The following is a 19,114-nucleotide window of genomic DNA, read 5'->3' as shown; positions in this document are numbered from 1 at the left end:
AAAATATGAATTTTTAGGTAGAAGGCTGTGAAATATTTATTTGATTTATTTTTAAAAAGACAAAGAATAGTTTGAATTAACCGCTATAAAATTTTGCGGATATTCCAATGTTGCCGGACTGCTCAAGGCGTTGACATTTAAAATTATCGATGTGTCCGCATGTCTGGCAACCATCTGAAACAGCCGCATTTACTATTGTTTTTTATTTCCCGCAAATAATTGACAATAATCATTAACTTAAAATGAACAAGGATAATTCCAGCATGCAGATGGACCCTCAGCTGGCACTGCGCCTGCTAGCCGATGGTGGTGTCCTGGCCATCGCAGGTGTGCCCGAGGGCACGGAATTTGGCATTGATTTGTGCGCCTACACAATTGGTCCGGATTTCAGGGGCGTCAAGATGATTCCGCCTGGTGTCCACTACGTGTGGTGCTCCTCCCGTGGCCCCTATGGCGATGCGGCTCCTCGTGTTGGCTTCGTACACTTTTTCCATCCCAACGAGATTGTAGTGCGCGAATGGGACCACGATTTGGAGGAACTTCGTCCGCGACGGATCGCAGAACCGGAGGTGGAGCGAGACAGAATACGGAAGAACTTGGCCCAACTGGAGCGGGTTCTCGCACCCTACGACTACCGATACGTGGTCCAATGGAAGGAGCTCACCGGCAGCGTGACGGAGCCGTGCGTTGAGCGTTGTCGTCCGGCCAAAGGAACCATTCGCACAAACATCGAACTACAGTCCTGCCCAGATGCAGATCGACCCAGGGGAGGAGCGGGAACAAGCAGTATCAGTCGGCGGAATGCTGCCGCCCGTTTGCTGTTAGATGAAAGCGAACTGCTGCCCGACTTGAAACCCGTAGAGGGAACTGCTCCCCGCTTTAGTAGCGTTCCTCAGCGTGTTCCGCAGGATGCCCCGCCCGCAGATGTCTCCAGGCACGCCATGGACTGCATAGAAGCTGTGGACAAGGTGCTCGAAGGCTTCGGCTCTGCCGACGGACTTATTGAGGAGCTGCAGCTGGCCTACGTATTTTTCCTAGTGGGCTACTCCGTGGAGTCTCTAGCCCACTGGCGTAAGCTTCTCGGCCTGCTGGCCCACTCGGAATCGGCGGTCACCAAACACAAACTGGCGTACATGAAGTACAGCGAGGTACTGGCCCATCAGCTGCCTCATTTGCCCGAGGAGCTCATGGTGCCAAGTCCTCAAAATACCGTCTACAAAGATGTACGCGAACTGCTGGTCAATCTGCATGCGGGTGGTTTAAGTGTCAGCGCCGACCGACTGACCAAGCGACTGGAGAAAAAATTGGGATGGGCCTTTGAGGGCCTGCTGGACGAGGATCCCGAGGACCAACCCGTGGTTATCGAACTTCCGGAGTCTTAGGGAAACAGCACTAAGAGCATGTAAACTGTAATTCATATATATTTGTAATACATTAACCTGAAACTGGTCAATTTGATTCTAGCGCAGCGAATGCTGGGTGCGCAAATAGTTCCACAGATCCCGGGCCGTTCGGATGCTGACCATGAATTGGCAGAGCTTGGTCTCGATCAGGCAGAGAATCAAGAACTTGGCTCGCTTGTCCTTCAGCAGGGACTGCAACGATGATGCGCCATGGGAACGTATTTTCTAAATACCTGTGTGAACCACTCACCTCCTCGTTGTTCTCGGGACCATTCTCCACCACCGTCCAAAGTTCCTCGGACTCCAGATACGCCCGCACCGTCATCGACCAGGCCTTGTAGTTGTCCAAACCCTTGAGCTTCTCGATTTGCAGCTGCAGTGCCATCTCCGAGACTCGAGCAACGTTTTGCAACTAATCCGCTGTTGAGCCCTTTGCTATTTCTCAGCCTTTGCTGCCCAGTTTCTGTCTAGATTTTCAAATATAGATATGTAAGCATTTGTATATGTATATGGCTTTTGCCAATCAGCAGGCGGAAAACAATAGCCAATAGACCCACTTTTCTTGTTGCTTCTGGGCCAACGAAAGTGCTGGCCAGTATGACATTGAGCTTAAGTGGACACTTCTGATTTGACGCAGAAGCGTCGACGTTCCTGTGCTGAGTAAAGAATGCTGATTTAGTTTGTCGCATTTATCTTCCAAACTGTGCCCTTTCTGAGCTAAGAACAAAGATAGTTTCTTCTTACTGTGGGCTAGTTAACAATCGGTAGATACCACCAAAAATGTGAAAAAATGTTTCACTTATCTAGATTTAACAGATAATGAACAAAATTTAATTAATTATTTGTCTAGCACATTAAGGTTTGAACTAGGTTTTTTTTTTCCAAAATATACAAATAACATAAACCCGTGCCAAAATTGTGTTTCCTGTGTAAAAACCTGTAGTTTACTGCAAGTTTCTTCGGTCAAATTTTATTAAAACCTGTAATAAGTTAATAGATATTAATAGGCGACTCTCGTCAGAATATTTTAACTATCCATTGAAGACTATGGCCTGTGCTGATAAAATAAACTTCCGCTTACTTTTATACGTTGCGCTGATTGGCTCTGCCCATTTCACAACCCCTTTAGCACACGAGCCCGAAAATCAATTAATAATAAATTGTGATGCCCAATTGTTTTTTTTTTAATGATTTTTATTTGAAATGAATACGAATGTCAGTTTTAGCTTCTGTCTTCTTGTATTGCTCTTGGTGTTCCGTTCAAGAATGTTGCGGTTGTTGGTTGCTGTGGCTGATTTATGCTTAATTAACTTTCTGCACAGGTTTTTTCTATTTAGCGACTGCGAAATTAGTCTGCCTTCTTTTTTTCGCGCCTCATTTATAAATCAAATAGAAAAGAACTGTGAAAAACCTTATGCGAAAATTCATTAGCTGTAGCTGCTCATTATGTCATTCTATTTTTCTTTCGCTAATCACGCAAACACGCTACAGATAATGCTGCCGTTGATCATGTTCTTGTTTGTGCTTTTCTTTTAGTCGATTTAAGATAAATCAAATGATATTTCGTCGGTTAAAGTATCGGTTTCTGTCCAGGGATTCAGGTTTCTGTTTAAATGCTGGGAAAATTTTGGAAAGGGATCTGGATTACTGGAGGGGCAAGTTTCGGGGGTTAAGTTTGGAATCTCTACAAATTACATAAGTGGTAGGCATAGAAAATATACAAGTATATATGTATACAATATATATATGTACCGTTGTTTTCTTTTTTTTGTATTTTTTCTTTTGTATTAGCAACTACAAATACTTTTCTATATTATTAATATGTTTTCTTTTTTGCGCAAGGTAAGAGATGAGAAAAATTTTTGCAATTGCGATGGAGAACACAAAACGAAAAGCGAAAAACAAATATCAACCAATTATTTTGCGTTCGATTTTTTGGATTTGACCATGCCAAATTACCAATATGGGTGCGTATGTGAGTGAGAGCAAGGAAACGCCAAGAGAAAACAAACGGTTCGTATGCGTAATTTAGGTGTCTGTGTGCGTGTGGGCGAAAGTATGTGTGTGCGAGTGTGTCGGTGTTTGAACAGTACACTTACATACATACAAATTTAAGCTTAAGAATTCGTTTTGAATTTCGCTTAACTAACATTCCTTTTTCTCATTTAATATAGTTTTTAGCTTTATTTGCGTCTCGCATTCTGTTTGCTCATTTCGTTTCATTTACCTCTTTTACGTTTTATTTATGTATTAAATTTAAATTAATTGCTGTATTTTTTCCTTACATTTTCGACTTTATTTTTTACGTTTGCGCTTATTAAATCGTTTTCGTTTTAATTTCCTCGTTCTCACGTTTTTTATTGGCTTAAAATTAAAGTTGTATTTTACGTGTTGCTGTTGTTTTTAAAGTTTAAAAATTAATGCATGCCAACTCGATGAAATTTGCTTCGTAATTTGCTGGTGTGATTATGATTGTTTCTCAATTTTCGTTAAGTGTGGCTTTCGTTTTCTTTTGTTTGTTTTGTGGTTTAAATGAAGTTTATTTGTTTTGTTTTTTGCTTCTCATAATTAAATATAATATTTATTTAAATATAATATAATGCTTTGTTTCTCGAATGCAAAAATTTCAAATGTAGTAGAGTTGATGTTGCAGTTTTCTAACGTGGAGGACCCACGGCGCAAGACGACGACAAAAACAAATGCCGCGAATTTTTTGCTTTGCTATTCTTGCCGCAGCAACAGTCATGCCACGCCCACCAGGCCGCCCAATTTTCAAACATTTTGTTTGGTTTTTTTCTGTTTTTGTGCTGTTGTTTTCCATGTTGTTTATTGTTGATGAAATATTGTTGCTTGCTGGTTTGCTTGTTGTTTATTTTGTTGCTGCTGCTGCTTCTTTTACCCTCGTCTGCTATTGTTTTCGTTCGTTGTTGGTTGCGGATGTTGTTGTTGCTGTTGCCGTGTTGGTTCCGTGTTGTTGCTGTTGATGTTGCTGTCGTGTTCTTGTTGTTGTTGTATGCATATATATTATATGTTATTATATTTACTTTAGAAGGTATATAATGTGTTTTAAATGGAAGGGCGGGGGTTTACTTAAATTACGACACATCCTGATCCTCAACATCCTGGATTTCTGCTTTGGGCTCGCCATCACCTGCGTTGGGGTCTACTTCTTAGTATAATATTTAGAACTTAATAACGGAGGCGATCAAATAGGTTTATTTATGACTTACCTTCTGCCTGCATATCGGACGTCCACAATGTGAGGTTGTCCCGCAGCAGCTGCATGATGAGTGTCGAGTCTTTGTAGCTTTCTTCACTCAGCGTATCCAACTCGGCAATGGCATCATCGAAAGCGGCCTTCGCCAATCGGCAAGCGCGGTCCGGCGAGTTGAGTATCTCATAGTAGAACACCTGATTCAATCCAAAATATCAAAATGTAAGAAAAGGTTTCGACGGGACTAAAATGAGGCCATAATCTCACCGAAAAGTTCAATGCCAAGCCCAAGCGAATAGGGTGTGTTGGGGGCAAATCGTTCATGGCTATATCACTGGCCGCCTTGTAGGCAATTAGCGAGTTCTCCGCCGCATCCTTGCGATCCGAGCCGGTGGCGAACTCTGCCAGGTAGCGATGGTAGTCGCCCTTCATCTTATAGTAGAATACTTTGCTTTCGCCGGATGTGGCGCATGGAATGAGATGTTTCTCGAGCACGTTCAGTATATCCGAGCAGATGTCGCGCAGCTCCTTCTCCACCTGACCCCGGTAGGTTTTGATCATCTCCAGTTTCTCTTCGGCCCCCTTGTTCTCCTCCTTCTGTTCGATGGAGGTGATGATGCGCCACGAGGCTCGGCGTGCTCCAATCACATTCTTGTACGCCACCGACAGCAGGTTTCGCTCCTCGACGGTCAGCTCGACGTCCATGGAGGCGACCTTCTTCATGGCCTCCACCATTTCTGAAAAGGGCAATAAAGGGTAATCAATACTCAAGTTGAACTAAGCAGCCAGAATGTTCCGTCCCATTTAACCTGGAAATTGAAGGAATTAAATATCAATTTGCACTAAACCATGGTATATTGTTTTTAAAACGGTCATCAAGTGACACATATTTTTATATAAATCATTTAGCTTGGAAATACGAAAGGAACTTGATAAATAAACATAATAAAAATATATGACTCTTTGGAAATTAATTAATGTATATCATTTTATTATTTCCCAATTGTGAAACCTGACTCAGAAGACGACTGTTTAAAATAATTTTTATTAAACTTAAAACCAAAAAAAAGTAATGATTCATCGTTTTAAAACTATCTGTTCTATCTTAAAGAAATAGTTTATAACAATTTTATTTTTATAACGAGAACGAGAACTATAAGGGCATTCGCTATGTTTACTTATAAAGTAGTATATGATTTTATACACAATAAATACATTTTGTAAAATCGTTCGTAAAAATTGATAAGTTAAGCCAAGGATCAAAATGAAAGAATACAATTTTCTTTGTCCTTGCTATCTGCGTATAGTCTACCTCTTCTCTTATCAGCGACACGCCCAATTCATAACGATATATAAGTCATGCACATGTATTTTTGCATAACTGGGCGTTGCGTATATGCCCGATTTAAACGATTCTGTCATACAGCTACAGTCCCTCTTAATCAGCTGTTGATAACGGTTTCCGCCACATTGTTGCACCCGTCTATTGGACCCATCGGAAATCTCTATCTCCTTCTGCATCACCATTCTAAAACTGCGTCATGAATCACATGCTTGGAACCCCTCCCAAAAATAAAGGCAGTTACTTGTTATCAAATCAAAGTACGCCGTTCTTATTTAAAAGATAGATTTTACATTTCCTATAATTAAAATAGATTTTTCATTTTTTAAGTAAGTACAGCACTGCTGAATATTGTAGCCTTTTTTATAATTATAAAGATTTAAATATTCTCGTTCCCGTGCCAAACATATAAAACCATCAAGTTGATCAATATCGGTTCTTTCTGTGCAGTCTGGTGAAAAGCAGTTGCTGATTACCTAGCTCGGATGTGTTTAGTAGATAACAATATGATGCAGTGCAAAAAAATATTGTAATTCTAGCGCTTTTTGTTTCCTTTGCTGACTTGCACTTGCTGCTTTCCCGCTCGCACCCGTTGCCCCAGTCAGCTGCTGACGTATTTCCCACTCAGACGGCCGCCCAGTTCCCTCACACTCGCAGCGGGAATTTGCCGACTGTCGGTGTGATTGTTGTTGTAGCACGTATTTGTGAAAAATTGCCAATAAAGTTTCATCATGATTCACAATTTTTCGCGGTTTCAGATGAACTTCAAATACGGTTGTTTGCATTGACGGGTGTTTTTCGAAACTCAAAAGATGAGTGCACTGCGTAAAGTGCTCACGCATTGTTCAACACAGCCACCGAGGCTGAAAAATGAACTTCAGGGAGGACAGGATAATAAGGCAGGGGGAGGTGGACTGTGAGTTTTTGGGATCTTCCTACCTTTAAAAGTATACAGCACATGTTGCTTAGTAGTAAACCATTACCAATTATGAGACATGCGCGAAAGCATAGTCACTACATATTATACATATAGAAAGGCAAAAATCAATAATACGACCAAAAATAAAGACTATGTCCCGAAAGAGATGACAACAAATCATTTGCAAACCCAATTCGAAACTTCCCGCAGTTAAAACGTCTTTCAGATTTATTTATTACTTTTTTCTTGGCATATTTTAAAAAAGTCAGCTAAAACAAGGGACAAAATAAGTCGATTTTTTTATCTGTAACCTTTTTTAAATAGGGAGTAAGAGCCAAGAAGAATAACATATAAAAGCGTTAGTATTGAACCATGTTCTAAGAAAATTGTATTTATGAACCTTGATGGGCACTGAAAAAGGCTACCGACTACCACCAACTCACGCACCACCCAAAACACAAAAAAAAGCCACGCGAGCTGCAATAAAAGATTAAGTCAAAAGAGGGCCAAAAAGGATATGGCAGGAGTTACCTTCCCCTAAACTCCCCACCACTATTTGGCCCTTCAAGCCATCCCCTTCCTTATCAGCCGTCTGTAGGCGTGTGGGTGTGTCTGGTGCTTTTGTGTGTGAGACATAAGGGCGCAGCAGCTGAAAAAACATGCGCACATACCGTTACAGCAAGTAGAATGTGTAATTAGACAAAGGAAATACCAACAACAGAGGAGGTCCGTCTAAATGGTGCAATTTGAGCAAAAAACGAGCAACAAACAAAACACACCCACCACCACCCCCTCCTCACCAACCGCCCATCAATCAACTTTATGTATGCTATATTTTTTTCGCATATTGACGACATTGACGAGAACGAACATCAACGGAAAAAGCAGCGCACGACCTCGAAAAAAATGTAGATAGAACGCTGAGAGCGAAAAAGAGAGGCGCACAGCACCTGAGAAAGCACACTTAAAGGCTGACGTTAATGTGAGTATAAAAGGAAGGGCGCAGGGGCGGCGACTAAAGGGGCGGAGGGCGAGGCAAGTTTAGATTGGGGGCGCAGACATTGCCGGCTGGCGGCGCTGCTCTCTTATATGCGCCTGTATTAGTGCTCCAGCATGAGCCCCACCGCAAATGTCCAAGTGCGACAAGGCCAACGCCAAGTGTTCCAAACTCATACAGAGAGTCACAAGCAGGCGAAAATAAGAAGACAAACATGTGATACAGACACAAATATCCAAAGTGTATGTTTGTGTGTGCTAGCAGCAGTGGCTGCTAATAGTTGATTGACTTCTTTGCCGCCGCCTGTTAATGTTGTCAGTTTAGCAGGCAATTAGCAGTAGAGTACTGTTGCAATTATTGCTGCTAGCGTAAAGCAGCAAAAAGAAACAATGTTTGTTAACTTTTTACAGCCACTGTGTGCGTGCAGCGTCGCCTACAGACAAACACACTAGTTATCTCGTTTTAACGCACTCAGGAGCTATGCCAATTGGTTAAGCGCGCGCTTTTCGCAAATGCGGATTTTGCCATCCCCCTCCCCCACGCCTATCTTTAAATTTTGAGCTGCTTTTTAATTAATTGAAGTATTTTTAATTAAATATAAGCAACAATAAAAACCGCCCGGCGAACATTCCGCACACGCTCAAACGCACACATACATGCGCATAAGCATGAGTAATGCGAGAGCAACAGAAAAATTATATATTTTTTGCACTATCAGACAGGGTTGCCAAGTATCTGGAGAACTGTTTGCAACTAGCCGCAACTAATTTGCATGAATAAAGAATTAAGAAAAGCCAGGGGGGAGAAGGTGGCAGTAAGGGAAAGAACGAGAAGGCGGCCGGCGACAACTCTGCGACACAATCGATTCATTCATCGATTTTTCGCAGCAACGGCATGATGACGCGCCGCTGCTGCGCATGAAAAGCACATTTCGTAAAAATCGGGGGGTGAAAGAGAGCACCTTCTCTTCGAGCATTGATTCTGGGTGTGGAATAAATATATTAAATAAAAGAAAAAAAAAAAAAAACTGTCGTTTCCGTTTCTAGAAAGTTACGCGTTGACAACTGCCACTAAAAAACTACAAACAACTACAAACAGCCCTTAGCAACCAAGGAAGAAAATGTTGGCCGTCGCGCAGCCCTCGTTCGCAACGCCAAATACATAAAATTTCCCTCTCTTTACCACTAACTAATACTATTTCCGAAAAAACCAACTACCATTTGCTGTAAAATATAATACGCAATTCCTTTTCTTTCTCTTTTTGCGAAAACCACGCGAATTTTGCCGGTAAAAATCAGGTTTTACACTCTTTTTCATCTCTTTTCGCCTCTTCTTTCTTCCGACGCTCTGCTTCTTCTTCTTCGAGTTCCTCCTCCTCCCGTCTTTCGTTTTCGCAAGAAATACTACTCATCGCGACGCTGCGTCGCTTCGGCTGCACCTACATCGATGAAAATTTAAAATTTCCATCATTTTTCGTCAGCCAGACGGTTTTCCTTACTTTTCAATTAGCAAATTCGGACAAAAGAAGGCGCTGGAGACTTTTCAGCGACCACGCGACGACGCAACGGATCAAAATTCTCGGACCCCTCCCCAAAACGTTGGCGCTCCTCTGGCGAGAAAATGTTCCCCTCTACACACTACTCGTTTTTTTTTTCTACCATTTTTTTTTTTTTTTTGTTAATTTTGGGGAATACTCACCGTCGTAGCGCTCGGCCTGTTCGGCCAGCTTTGCCTTGTACACATTGTTCTCGCGCTCAGTCATTGTGTTGAAGCCTTTTCGGTTAAATTAATCTACAGAAAAAATTATTTAAATGCTCCCGGTACGTGCGGCGTCGATTTTGCTTGCTGCTTTTGATTCGTCGCCTTCTTTTTTTCTCTACTTCTCGAGCGGTGTGACCGTGTGGGTTGGCGGGTAAAACACTAAAATTAATGGGCGATGTCCCGATTAGGGCCTAAAAAAGCCATTACGCCTGTGGTGCGCCGACGCGGGTTGGGTTGTGAGCTAGGAAAAATAGCTTTGATATAGCCATAGCGGTGACACAGCCCTACTATCGATTTTGTCGAGATACCGTTACCGTTAAATTTGAAATAGAAAAATGAGACCATTTTCTTGAAATATCACAACATATATTTAATAATAAAATAATTAGACCAAATGAGGTTAGTTGTTAACTAAGAATTTTAGCGTTTTAGTTAGGTTTTTAATAAGAAAACAATTTAGTAAAGGCGACTTTTTAAGCTTTGGTCACACTGTTACCAATGTTTTTGCGAAAACAATATTCGGAGAAAACGACGTTTAATATAATAAATATGTTTATAAATTAGGGCGCCAGGAGCCGCAGCAGCTGCCAGAATGAGTCTCAACCTGGGTGGCTGGATCCACAGTTTCACTGTAACGGACACGCAGGAGCACAAGGGAGGCTACACGATATACAAAATCACGTCGATTGTAAGTTCGACTTGGGGGCCGAGAAACTGTCAATTAGCAATTCTCTTCTACTTTTAGGTCTTCCCGAGGTCGGTACCCCAGGCTCTGACCTGTCTAGTGGTGTGGAAACGATTCCACGACGTGAAGCGGCTGCATCGCGAGCTGAGTCGGCGGCACAAGAGCCTCCAGCTGCCCGGCAAGTTACCCGTGCCCACAGACAGCTCCTACTTCAAGCGATTCGATGCGGCGGTCATCCAGCGGCGGAAGGAGTATATTCTTCAGCTACTGGACTTTGCTGCTCAACATCCGGCTCTGTACAAGTGCTCCACCTTTACGCAGTTCTTCCATGAGACGCCGTCTCCGAATGGATCGCCGCTTAAGAAGCTGTACGTGGAGCGAACCCTCCGGCTACAAACGGCGGAAACTGGTTGTAGTGGAGGAGCAGGTGGAACGGGAACGGGGGCTGGAGCCATAGCGGAAATTTGCGATAAACTCGATTTGCCCTATGATCCGCACGATGCGGGGGGCATAACGCCTTTAGATCCGCGTTGCGATAAGGAGCAACCGAACAACGTTGAAGTCCATGCCAAGGAAACTGAAAACGAAATGAAATCCAAACCGGAACCTAAGCCGGATGATGTCTCTTCTAAGCGGGATTACCTCCGACTACTCACGCCCATGGCCTCAATAGAAAGCGATGATAGCGACTACATCTTCGAGGCGGCCCTGGAGTTCAGCCATGCCGTCCAAGCGGAAGTCAATCTGGAGTACGTCGAAGCCCACGAGCGCTATAAGCATGGCGTTGACCTCCTACTCCACGGAGCGAAGCAGGATGCAAACGAAGAGCGTAGGTTTATAGCCAAGGCCAAGATAGCAAAGTATTTAGCCCGAGCCGAGGAGATACACTCTAACTTTCTGGCCAACAATTGTCCCACGAAGAAGCTTCAGTTTCAGCTTTCACTAGACATGACAGACGGCGGAAGTGTGACCCAGTTGGAGTGCCCCTGGAACCAGTTGGCGCGATACAAAGTGCTTCAGGTGCTCCAAGAGCGGGTGATGCAGGTGCAGTGTGTGACGAAATCCCAGCAGCCGGCGGCCATTATGAAGGGCATCGAGAAGCCGGCCAGCAACTCGCTCACCCAGAGCATCTTTCTGCCCCAGCAGGTGCCGTACATGGTCCAGTTACTGGCCTACTTCCAGTCTGAGCAAAAGATCTTCCTGCTTCTGCGGCAGGCGGAGGGCGGCCGGCTGTACGATTACCTGCAGACCTATACTCCCACGGGAAGCAAGTGTGGCAATTACGGGGAGCTCTTTCCTTTGGATCAGGAGCCGGATAAGGAGGGCGCAGATGAGCAGCCTCTTACCGCGGATAGCGAGGTCAGCGATCTGGTGCGCAGCTCTCAGCAGCTGCTGAAGTCAGTAACAAACACACTTAGCAACCTGCAAGCGGGAGTCGTTACGCCCAAAAAACAAAAGGCGGATGCAACTCGCATCCAAAGTAAACCCATTCCAGAACAGTGTCTGCGTCAATGGGCCTGCGAACTGGCCATCGCCATACACAGTCTGCACGGCAAGGGCGTGATCCTGAGGGATCTGCACATGGCCAACATATTGCTGGGCGCCAAGGGCCAGCTGATACTCACGTATTTTCACCAGAACGAAGGTCTAAGCTCGGACGACAACTACGTGCACAAGGCACTTAGTTTGGAGGCGTTGGACAATCACTTTGTGGCTCCAGAGAGACCTCTGAGCTTCCGTTCGGACTGGTGGAGCTATGGCGTGGTCCTCTATCAGCTTCTCCTGGGAGTGGTAAGTTTAAGTTCTCTTCTTGGATTCTCTTAGTTTCATTAAATATATATGCTTTTTCTAGCCTTACAAAGCCACACATCCAGGGCAGCTGGAACTGTATGGCTGTGTCCAGTTTCCAAGCGCATCCTTGGAGATTTCCGACCATGCTAAGGACCTACTGGAGCAGCTATTACAAATAACGCCGGAGCTTCGTTTGGACTACGAGCAATTGCAAAAACATGCCTTTTTCAAGGGAATAGATTGGCAAGCAGTATTGGAACAGGGAACTGTGTCCACGTGAAAATAACCTCTACTTGCTTACACTTTTAGTTATTTTTGCTTTGAATCTTTAAAACTTCTCAAGTATTTTATTATTTCTTGTACCTGAGATAGATACCAGGGAAATTCATTGGTCTCTTTTGTGAATATTGTGCTTTGCTTTTTTTTAACGAATCTGAATCTTTTTGAAGCGATTATTTATGATTTGCGTTTGTCTGCTTTACGAAATATTTCTGTAGTCCCTGCTTTGAATATGATAAACAAAATTATAAAGGATTGCCGAAGGAATGCCCTTTGTTTTGTTTGTAATCATTTTGTTTTGTTATTTCTTTGAATATGTAGGCAGTTTTGACTATAATTATAATCAATTATTGGTACAAAATACAATTTATTCATACGTCTATTACTGTATTGCTTACAATTATAGATTTAAACTAGATTACTAGATTTAGGTATAACAAAACTTTCAAACCGATATACAAAATGGTATGGATAAATTAGTAAGTAATAATTTTGTAAAGCCAAATGAGCTAATATACAATATAAAAAGCATTTTATTGTCTAACTACACAACAGTAAATGGGGTTTCACTTAGGCGTAGGGAACTACAACTAAGTTTGTTGGGGGACGGAGGTTCTAGCTGGGAATCCTCTCGTCACCCGTTTGGTAAGGCACATTTGGAATGCATTCTGGGGGTGGGGCTCTCGTTTCCTGAACCCTTGACCCTTAATTAACCTAGACTTAGACTGAACAAAAACCGCGTTAAGTTTTGGCAAGACTTATTGATTCTGTTGTTGTTGCAACTTGCGTAATTAAACCTAAAAGGAACCTATGGCAATATGAAAATAGTGGTACTGAGTGGGACTGGCCAGAAAAACTCTTTGCTGGTAGAGTGTTAACTGAATTAAATAATGTTTTCCAAAGCATTGATTAATAATTGACTAATTTGAAAAGCAGTTGGGTTCAAAATCTCATGATCATTCATTGAGATTTAATCTACACTTAAGTAAACTGCTGGTGTGATGTAAAATATTACTAATTCTTAGGCTTTGGCTTTTGGTAACTGCATTTCTGGAGACCCACTTTCAGTCGAGGGGAAACACACACGTTGAAATGCTGCACACCCTACGCCCCTTTTAGTATGGCCGCCGAAAGCGGACGCTCGACAGGCTTGGGGGCGTGGCCCAGCGCCGCTGATGTTGCTGCTGTCGCCGGTGTGTGAGCATTTCCCTTAGTGCAAAAAAGGCGGCAGGACGTAGCTCTGTGCCTGCTGCTGCTGCTGCTGGGCGGCCTCCTCGCTTTTGATCACAGTCTGCATGCCGCCGCTGTCGTTGTCATCGCTGCTGGTCCCCCCGGATACAGCTCCTCCCGCCGCTGTGGTCACGTAGTGCTGACCCTGGGCCTCCACAAGGTGGCAGCTGGCGCCAGGACTCAGCTCCAAGCCGGCGCCACTTTGATGGCACTGGAGATGCACATACTTGGCCTCATCGGCGCTCAGGTACTTGCCGTTGAGTTGCTGTTGCTGCTGTGCCTGCTGTTGCTGCTGTTGCTGCTGGTGGGCATGGACGGTGACCAGAGTGCCGTCGGGCAGATGTTGCTGCTGCTGGGCGGCCTGCAGCTCCGCCGGCTGATAGCTTCCGCCATTGGCGACCGCCTCCTCTCCGTTTCCGGCCACCGAACCGGAAGTGGCGCCCATTTCCATGCGCGTCGGACTGCCGTACTCGTAGTGCCGCATCGGGAACAGCTGGCTTTCGTGGACATAGGCTCCGTATTGGCCGGAATAGGTGCCATACGGACTAGCCGCCGGCGAGAGCAGGCTGAACTGGGGCGTCAGCTCGTAGGGCGTCTGGTAGCTGGTCCAGCTGTCCATGCTGCCCGGCGGCGTAACCGTCGTCGTCTGCGGATAGCTGGTGAACGGGGGGGCTAGAGTTCCGGGATTGAGCGTAGCCGTCGGCGGCGTGCTCGTCTTGATGTAGCCCGTCTTGCGGGGTGGTTCGTGCTTGCGCCACTTGGCCCGTCGGTTCTGGAACCACACTTGTACTCGGGACTCGCTCAGATTCAGCTTGATGGCCAGCTCCTCGCGGGCGAAGACATCCGGATACGGAGCTCGCTCGAAAGCGCGCTCCAACTCTTCCAACTGGTAAGCCGTAAAGGTGGTTCTAAAATAAAAAGAATAAATAATTATGATTTAATTATTAGTTGGGCTGGGAATCTTCATAGGATCTAAATAATTTTACGGCAGGAAATCTTTTTATTTCTAACAAAAGGTAAACAACCTTTCAAAGTACATTTTAAAAAATGTATAAAATCATAAGTTCATAATTGTGACAGAACCTAACTAAGTGGGGATTTTCTAAAGTGTATTCCTAAATTTCAAATTAATGAATAATAATAATTTAACAGAATATGAATGCATTTTCATGATATTTATTTCAGTCGAGTATTTGGATAACACTTTAATTGTATGAATATTTTAAAAGATGCGGAAGCTAAACAGTTTTAAAATTATTCAGAGCTCTAACATATCCCAAGCAATGACAATGTTAATAAATCTACAACAATATACATTGTTATCCTACCATCATAATAAGATTAAATTTTTCCTATAAAAGTTAGTTCAGTAGGGCTCTGCAGCAGTATCCACCTCCGTTGACTGAGTTCATTAGCAAATTAGCCCCCCAGATTGCATGGACTTCCCCCTGGGCCTTGGCCATATCCTTACTTGAAATTACTCATACGTCCCGTGGCTACCGTTATAAATAGGAAGTATTATCATCGTGGGCCACATAATTTCATTGATTTCCCGTCGTTAAATTAATTGACAGACGATAAGAATTATGTGTGCCGTCTGCTTACCTCGTTTTCTTCTTCTTGATGCCGTTGGGATCTCCCTTCTTCTTGCTGCTGTTGCTATCCTTTTTCGGAGCAGGAGCTGCCACGCCTCCCGCTGTGACCGCCGCCCCCTGGCCGCCGGCGGCGGCAGTGGAAGTGGAGTTGGCGGTACCGTTGGTTGTTCCTGCCACCCCATTACCCACCGCCGAGGAACAAGTTGGTGGCGTGACTCCTGGTCCACCTGCCTCCATTTGTGGGCACATCTCATCGAGTGAGTTTTTCTTGAGCTTGCCCGTCGCGGATCCTCCGTTGATCATCACCGGCGAGGAGTCCTGGAGCAGGCCATCGCTGCCATGATCCAGATGATCCAAATGATGCGGACTGCCGCCGTACAGATGCTGCAGTTGCTGTTGCTGCGGCTCGTACTGGTCCTTGGGCGAGGAGGAGTAGTCCAGTTTGCCATTGAGCGGATGATAGTCGAGGATGCCCACCAGCTGTTGTTGCTGTTGCTGGGCAGACTGCTTGTGCAGCAGGATGCCATTGTGGCTGGGCGGGGGCGTGGCCGTGTAGTGCTGATGGTGCTGGTGGTGGTGCTGCTGCTGCTGCTGCTCAACCAGCTTTTGAGGGGCACTAATATACTCGTACTTTTGACTGGGCGAATAGCAGCCAATCTTGTTCACAAAATCCAGTTTGGTCACATAGTTGGGAGATCCTCCGGGTCCTGATCCTCCCCCTCCTCCACCTCCTCCTCCTCCGTTCGGCAGGATGGTGTTGCAGTCGGGCAGTCGTTGTTGCTGCTGCTGGCTGCACAACTCGTGGACACTGCCCAGCATCACGGGATGCATGGCCGTTGAGGTGGGCATTAGCGGTTTGGCGCCCAACGGGTTCAGTGGACCGCCGCCAAACTCCCCGAAAATGGGATCATCGAAGCTGTCGTGCTCCATCGTCTAGATCTTTATCCTCAAGACACAATCACTACTCACAAAAACCACTAGCTAAACTTTGGCTAGAGCCGTCTATAATCCATTGATCGTTTCGAGATTTTGATATAATTAGTTTTGCTTTTGTTTCACTGGTGAGTTTTAAATTTGCCTTTGCAAATCACTTAATTGCATTTGGCAAAAACATTACTTGTTGGTTTGTCAGTTACTATAATTCACACTCTGATAGCTTGGATAGCGCCTGCTCACCGCTCGAGTCTTTGGCCTTAATTGACTCGGCTACTGGCGATGATTGTCCTTTTATACCGGCGCACTAGGCAGCGCAGCAGCAGCGCCGGCAGCGACCAATCGCATCGCTCCAACGGCGGCCATTGCCGCTGCGCAAGCGAGATGGAGCGACTGCCCGCTGCTCTATGCATTTCATGCTGGCGCGTGTGACTTTTCCGTTTCCCTCGCGATTCGGGGTGTGGTCTCCCCCTACATACACACTTCTTTTGCTTTTTTCCGACTGGGTCTAGCTGCCTGTGTCCAGTTTTTGGTTTCAGCTTCGGATGCGCACCGCTACCAGCAGATCCCAACGCTCTGGGAACGGAAAAGCACGAGAGTCGAGGGTCCTGGGAACGGCACTTTCGTTTCTTTAAGGTCTCAGTTTAAAAATCAGTTTAAGGACTCCAAGGGATTGGTTGCTTACACGTTTAGGAAATCCAGGTTCAGTCAAGAAGAATGTTAAAAGATTGGAAGACATTTAATTTAGGTCTTGGGTTAAATTGCTCACAGCTTTTAATTTAAATACCTCTTTCAGGTTTTGTTAAATTATTTAAAGTTACACAAAATTTTTTGGTATTGATAAGGGAACAGCATAAAAAACAAAAGAATTGTACTATTTGTATAACACTAAGATTATTTCGGATGCCATGTTTTTAATCAGATAAAGCTTAACATGACTTTAGCCCAGAAAACTCGAAAAGCTATAAACTTAACAATTAATTCTCTCTTTTAAAAAACTCTGATCAAATTTGCAATATTTGTAGTGGAATCAGAATATTAATTAAGAGGACTGACAAACAAAATTTCGTTTGAAGATAATTTAATCGTGGATTAATTTGAAACCCAAAACTTTACATGATCTTTTACAGCTTTAACAAAGCCATCACATTGATTATATTTAATTTAATAAGCTAGAAAGCTGAAGTCCTTTCGGACTCATCATTATATAAATCATGGTTTGCTTTCGTTGATGACTTCATGTTCGATGATACAGCCTCTTTATAAACAAAAGTATTTAACAGTACAAGCAGAAAACAAATGTGATACATGTTCTATATATATAAGAGATAAGAATGCAAATTATTACCATTCTAACTGAACATTTCGCTTTTAGAGTTTAGAGTTTGGCCCCCTATTCCACAACCACCTCATGTGCCCATGGTCATCCCAAACAATCCACCTTCATCGTCACACATGTCGAACGAACAATTAACTTTTTACTCGTTCGAGAGCAGAGGAATTTCGCTGGTGGTCAGGGTTCCAATTGGAATGATAAGGGTGATTCGATCCGAACTTGCAACCACTGTGAGGGATGGACTTGGCACGCTTGCGACCTTCGTCTTCCACTTCTGGCTGTTCCCACTCTCTTTTCGTGTTGTTCCCACAGCGCGTGTCACCCTCTGAAGGATTGGCATATTCATACTCCGTTCCGGAGTTGCGTATGACCTTTTGGCCAAATGCTGGTACTTCGATCGCGGCGAGGTGGCCACTTAGTCAGGGGCTAAGTTATGGCTCATTTGGATAGATCTGAAGATTTCACGGGGCATTTAAATGGGGAGGGAAGAAGGATGCAGAATCATGTGGGTCGATGAAGTCAAGGAGGGTGAAAGTGGGTAGAATGTTACATTTATATAGAGATTGAGATCAATGATCTTAAAGAAACGGAGGGTTGTGCTGTAAAATTTGTAAACATTCTGAATTTTAGAACTTCATCAGAAAAATACCGAATATTAAAAAAAAAAAGTGTGCAAAGTATATTTTTACGTTGCAAATAAGACTGGCTTAAAATATTTCTTAGCCATTTGATAAAAATATATATTATAGACATTTTAAAAATATAAAAAGAGGCATATAGAAAAAAACCTTCTATCAATTGTTCAACATCTATTGTGAACAATTGCCAAAAACTTTTATTTTATTTTTCTTTAATTTTATATCCTTTGTTTTTTTTTATTTTAAATAATACAAGCTTTTAAAAAAAGTAGATATCGACTTAAAATCAAAATAAAAAGTTCAGCAAACACAAGCCCGCATTGAGTCGAGTGAAAACAGCAAAGAAACTTCAACTTCCCAGGAGCTCACAAAGGATCGACAATGTTCCCATCGTATCCTCGAAGAAGAAAAATAAAACCCACCGAATTTCATTCGGAAACTACATAAAATCTCTTTCACACAGGCAGAGCCGGACAATTCGATACTTTTCGGCTTTGCAGGTTCCAAAATGCGGGCAGCGGAATTGGAATCGAAATATAGGTCTTTGAGAATGGGCGCGGGACACGCGATCATAGCCGAAGGATGAAAACAAATAAATACACCCCATACTGTGGGTACTGGGTCGCGACCCGGAATGGGAGGGATGGTCCATGAGGGCAAGGAGACGGGATCGGGGTCGGGGTCGGTGTCGGACTCTTGTTGCGTGTGAATAATCAGACAATATTTTGAATTAGCCAATGCGCCAATTATGTGGGCTTGGGATCGAACACTCGAAAAGGGGTTTGCGGGAAACAGCAAGGACACAGTCAGGGAGAAAACTCAAGCAATGATGATAGCATCTTGAGTAAGATCAAAAGTTAATTACGATTGAACCTTGAACTTAAGGAGGTTATATCAGGATAAAGGTAATCAGGCGGTTTCCAAAGAGATAGGAGATAAATGAGCGGGGATTTTGCAGACAGCTGATGCCATCTTAATTAGCCCGAAAAAG

General features: G+C 43.8%; 5 protein-coding genes across 8 annotated transcripts; 2 read left to right on the top strand and 3 right to left on the bottom strand.

The window, feature by feature from the left end:
• Positions 1–40: 40 nt before the first annotated feature.
• On the top strand, positions 41–1,657 carry LOC108136799 (protein AAR2 homolog). Its single transcript, XM_017258191.2, has 2 exons — positions 41–1,402; positions 1,465–1,657. The coding sequence occupies exon 1, from the start codon at positions 243–245 to the stop codon at positions 1,380–1,382; it is 1,140 nt and encodes a 379-aa protein (XP_017113680.1). The 5' UTR covers positions 41–242; the 3' UTR covers positions 1,383–1,402; positions 1,465–1,657.
• On the bottom strand, positions 1,404–1,788 carry LOC108136802. The gene is made up of 2 exons (XM_017258198.2): positions 1,654–1,788; positions 1,404–1,595 (listed from the first exon to the last, which is right to left on the bottom strand). Exons 1-2 carry the CDS (start codon positions 1,786–1,788, stop codon positions 1,461–1,463), a joined length of 270 nt encoding a protein of 89 aa, XP_017113687.1. The 3' UTR covers positions 1,404–1,460.
• Positions 1,789–4,406: 2,618 nt separating this feature from the next.
• LOC108136800 (14-3-3 protein epsilon) lies at positions 4,407–9,777 on the bottom strand. Of its 4 annotated transcripts, none has more exons than XM_017258192.2 (4): positions 9,574–9,777; positions 4,885–5,354; positions 4,634–4,814; positions 4,407–4,572 (listed from the first exon to the last, which is right to left on the bottom strand). In XM_017258192.2, the coding sequence occupies exons 1-4, from the start codon at positions 9,635–9,637 to the stop codon at positions 4,499–4,501; spliced, it is 789 nt and encodes a 262-aa protein (XP_017113681.1). In that variant the 5' UTR covers positions 9,638–9,777; the 3' UTR covers positions 4,407–4,498. The 4 variants fall into 4 exon arrangements, with proteins under 4 accessions (XP_017113681.1, XP_017113683.1, XP_017113684.1 ...); XM_017258194.2 differs by having other exon boundaries at positions 4,407–4,569; XM_017258195.2 differs by having other exon boundaries at positions 4,407–4,566.
• Positions 9,778–10,136: 359 nt separating this feature from the next.
• LOC108136903 (ribosomal protein S6 kinase delta-1) lies at positions 10,137–12,922 on the top strand. Its single transcript, XM_017258362.2, has 3 exons — positions 10,137–10,324; positions 10,382–12,112; positions 12,174–12,922. The coding sequence occupies exons 1-3, from the start codon at positions 10,229–10,231 to the stop codon at positions 12,390–12,392; spliced, it is 2,046 nt and encodes a 681-aa protein (XP_017113851.1). The 5' UTR covers positions 10,137–10,228; the 3' UTR covers positions 12,393–12,922.
• Positions 12,923–12,967: 45 nt separating this feature from the next.
• LOC108136904 (retinal homeobox protein Rx) lies at positions 12,968–16,437 on the bottom strand. The gene is made up of 2 exons (XM_017258363.2): positions 15,227–16,437; positions 12,968–14,529 (listed from the first exon to the last, which is right to left on the bottom strand). Exons 1-2 carry the CDS (start codon positions 16,144–16,146, stop codon positions 13,602–13,604), a joined length of 1,848 nt encoding a protein of 615 aa, XP_017113852.1. The 5' UTR covers positions 16,147–16,437; the 3' UTR covers positions 12,968–13,601.
• Positions 16,438–19,114: the final 2,677 nt, after the last annotated feature.

Source organism: Drosophila elegans, unplaced genomic scaffold, assembly GCF_018152505.1.
Source record: "Drosophila elegans isolate 14027-0461.03 unplaced genomic scaffold, ASM1815250v1 contig_476, whole genome shotgun sequence".
Classification (NCBI taxonomy): Eukaryota; Metazoa; Arthropoda; class Insecta; order Diptera; family Drosophilidae; genus Drosophila; species Drosophila elegans.
The sequence above is the reverse complement of the archived record's forward strand: the minus strand, read 5'-3'. Positions and strand labels throughout refer to the sequence as shown.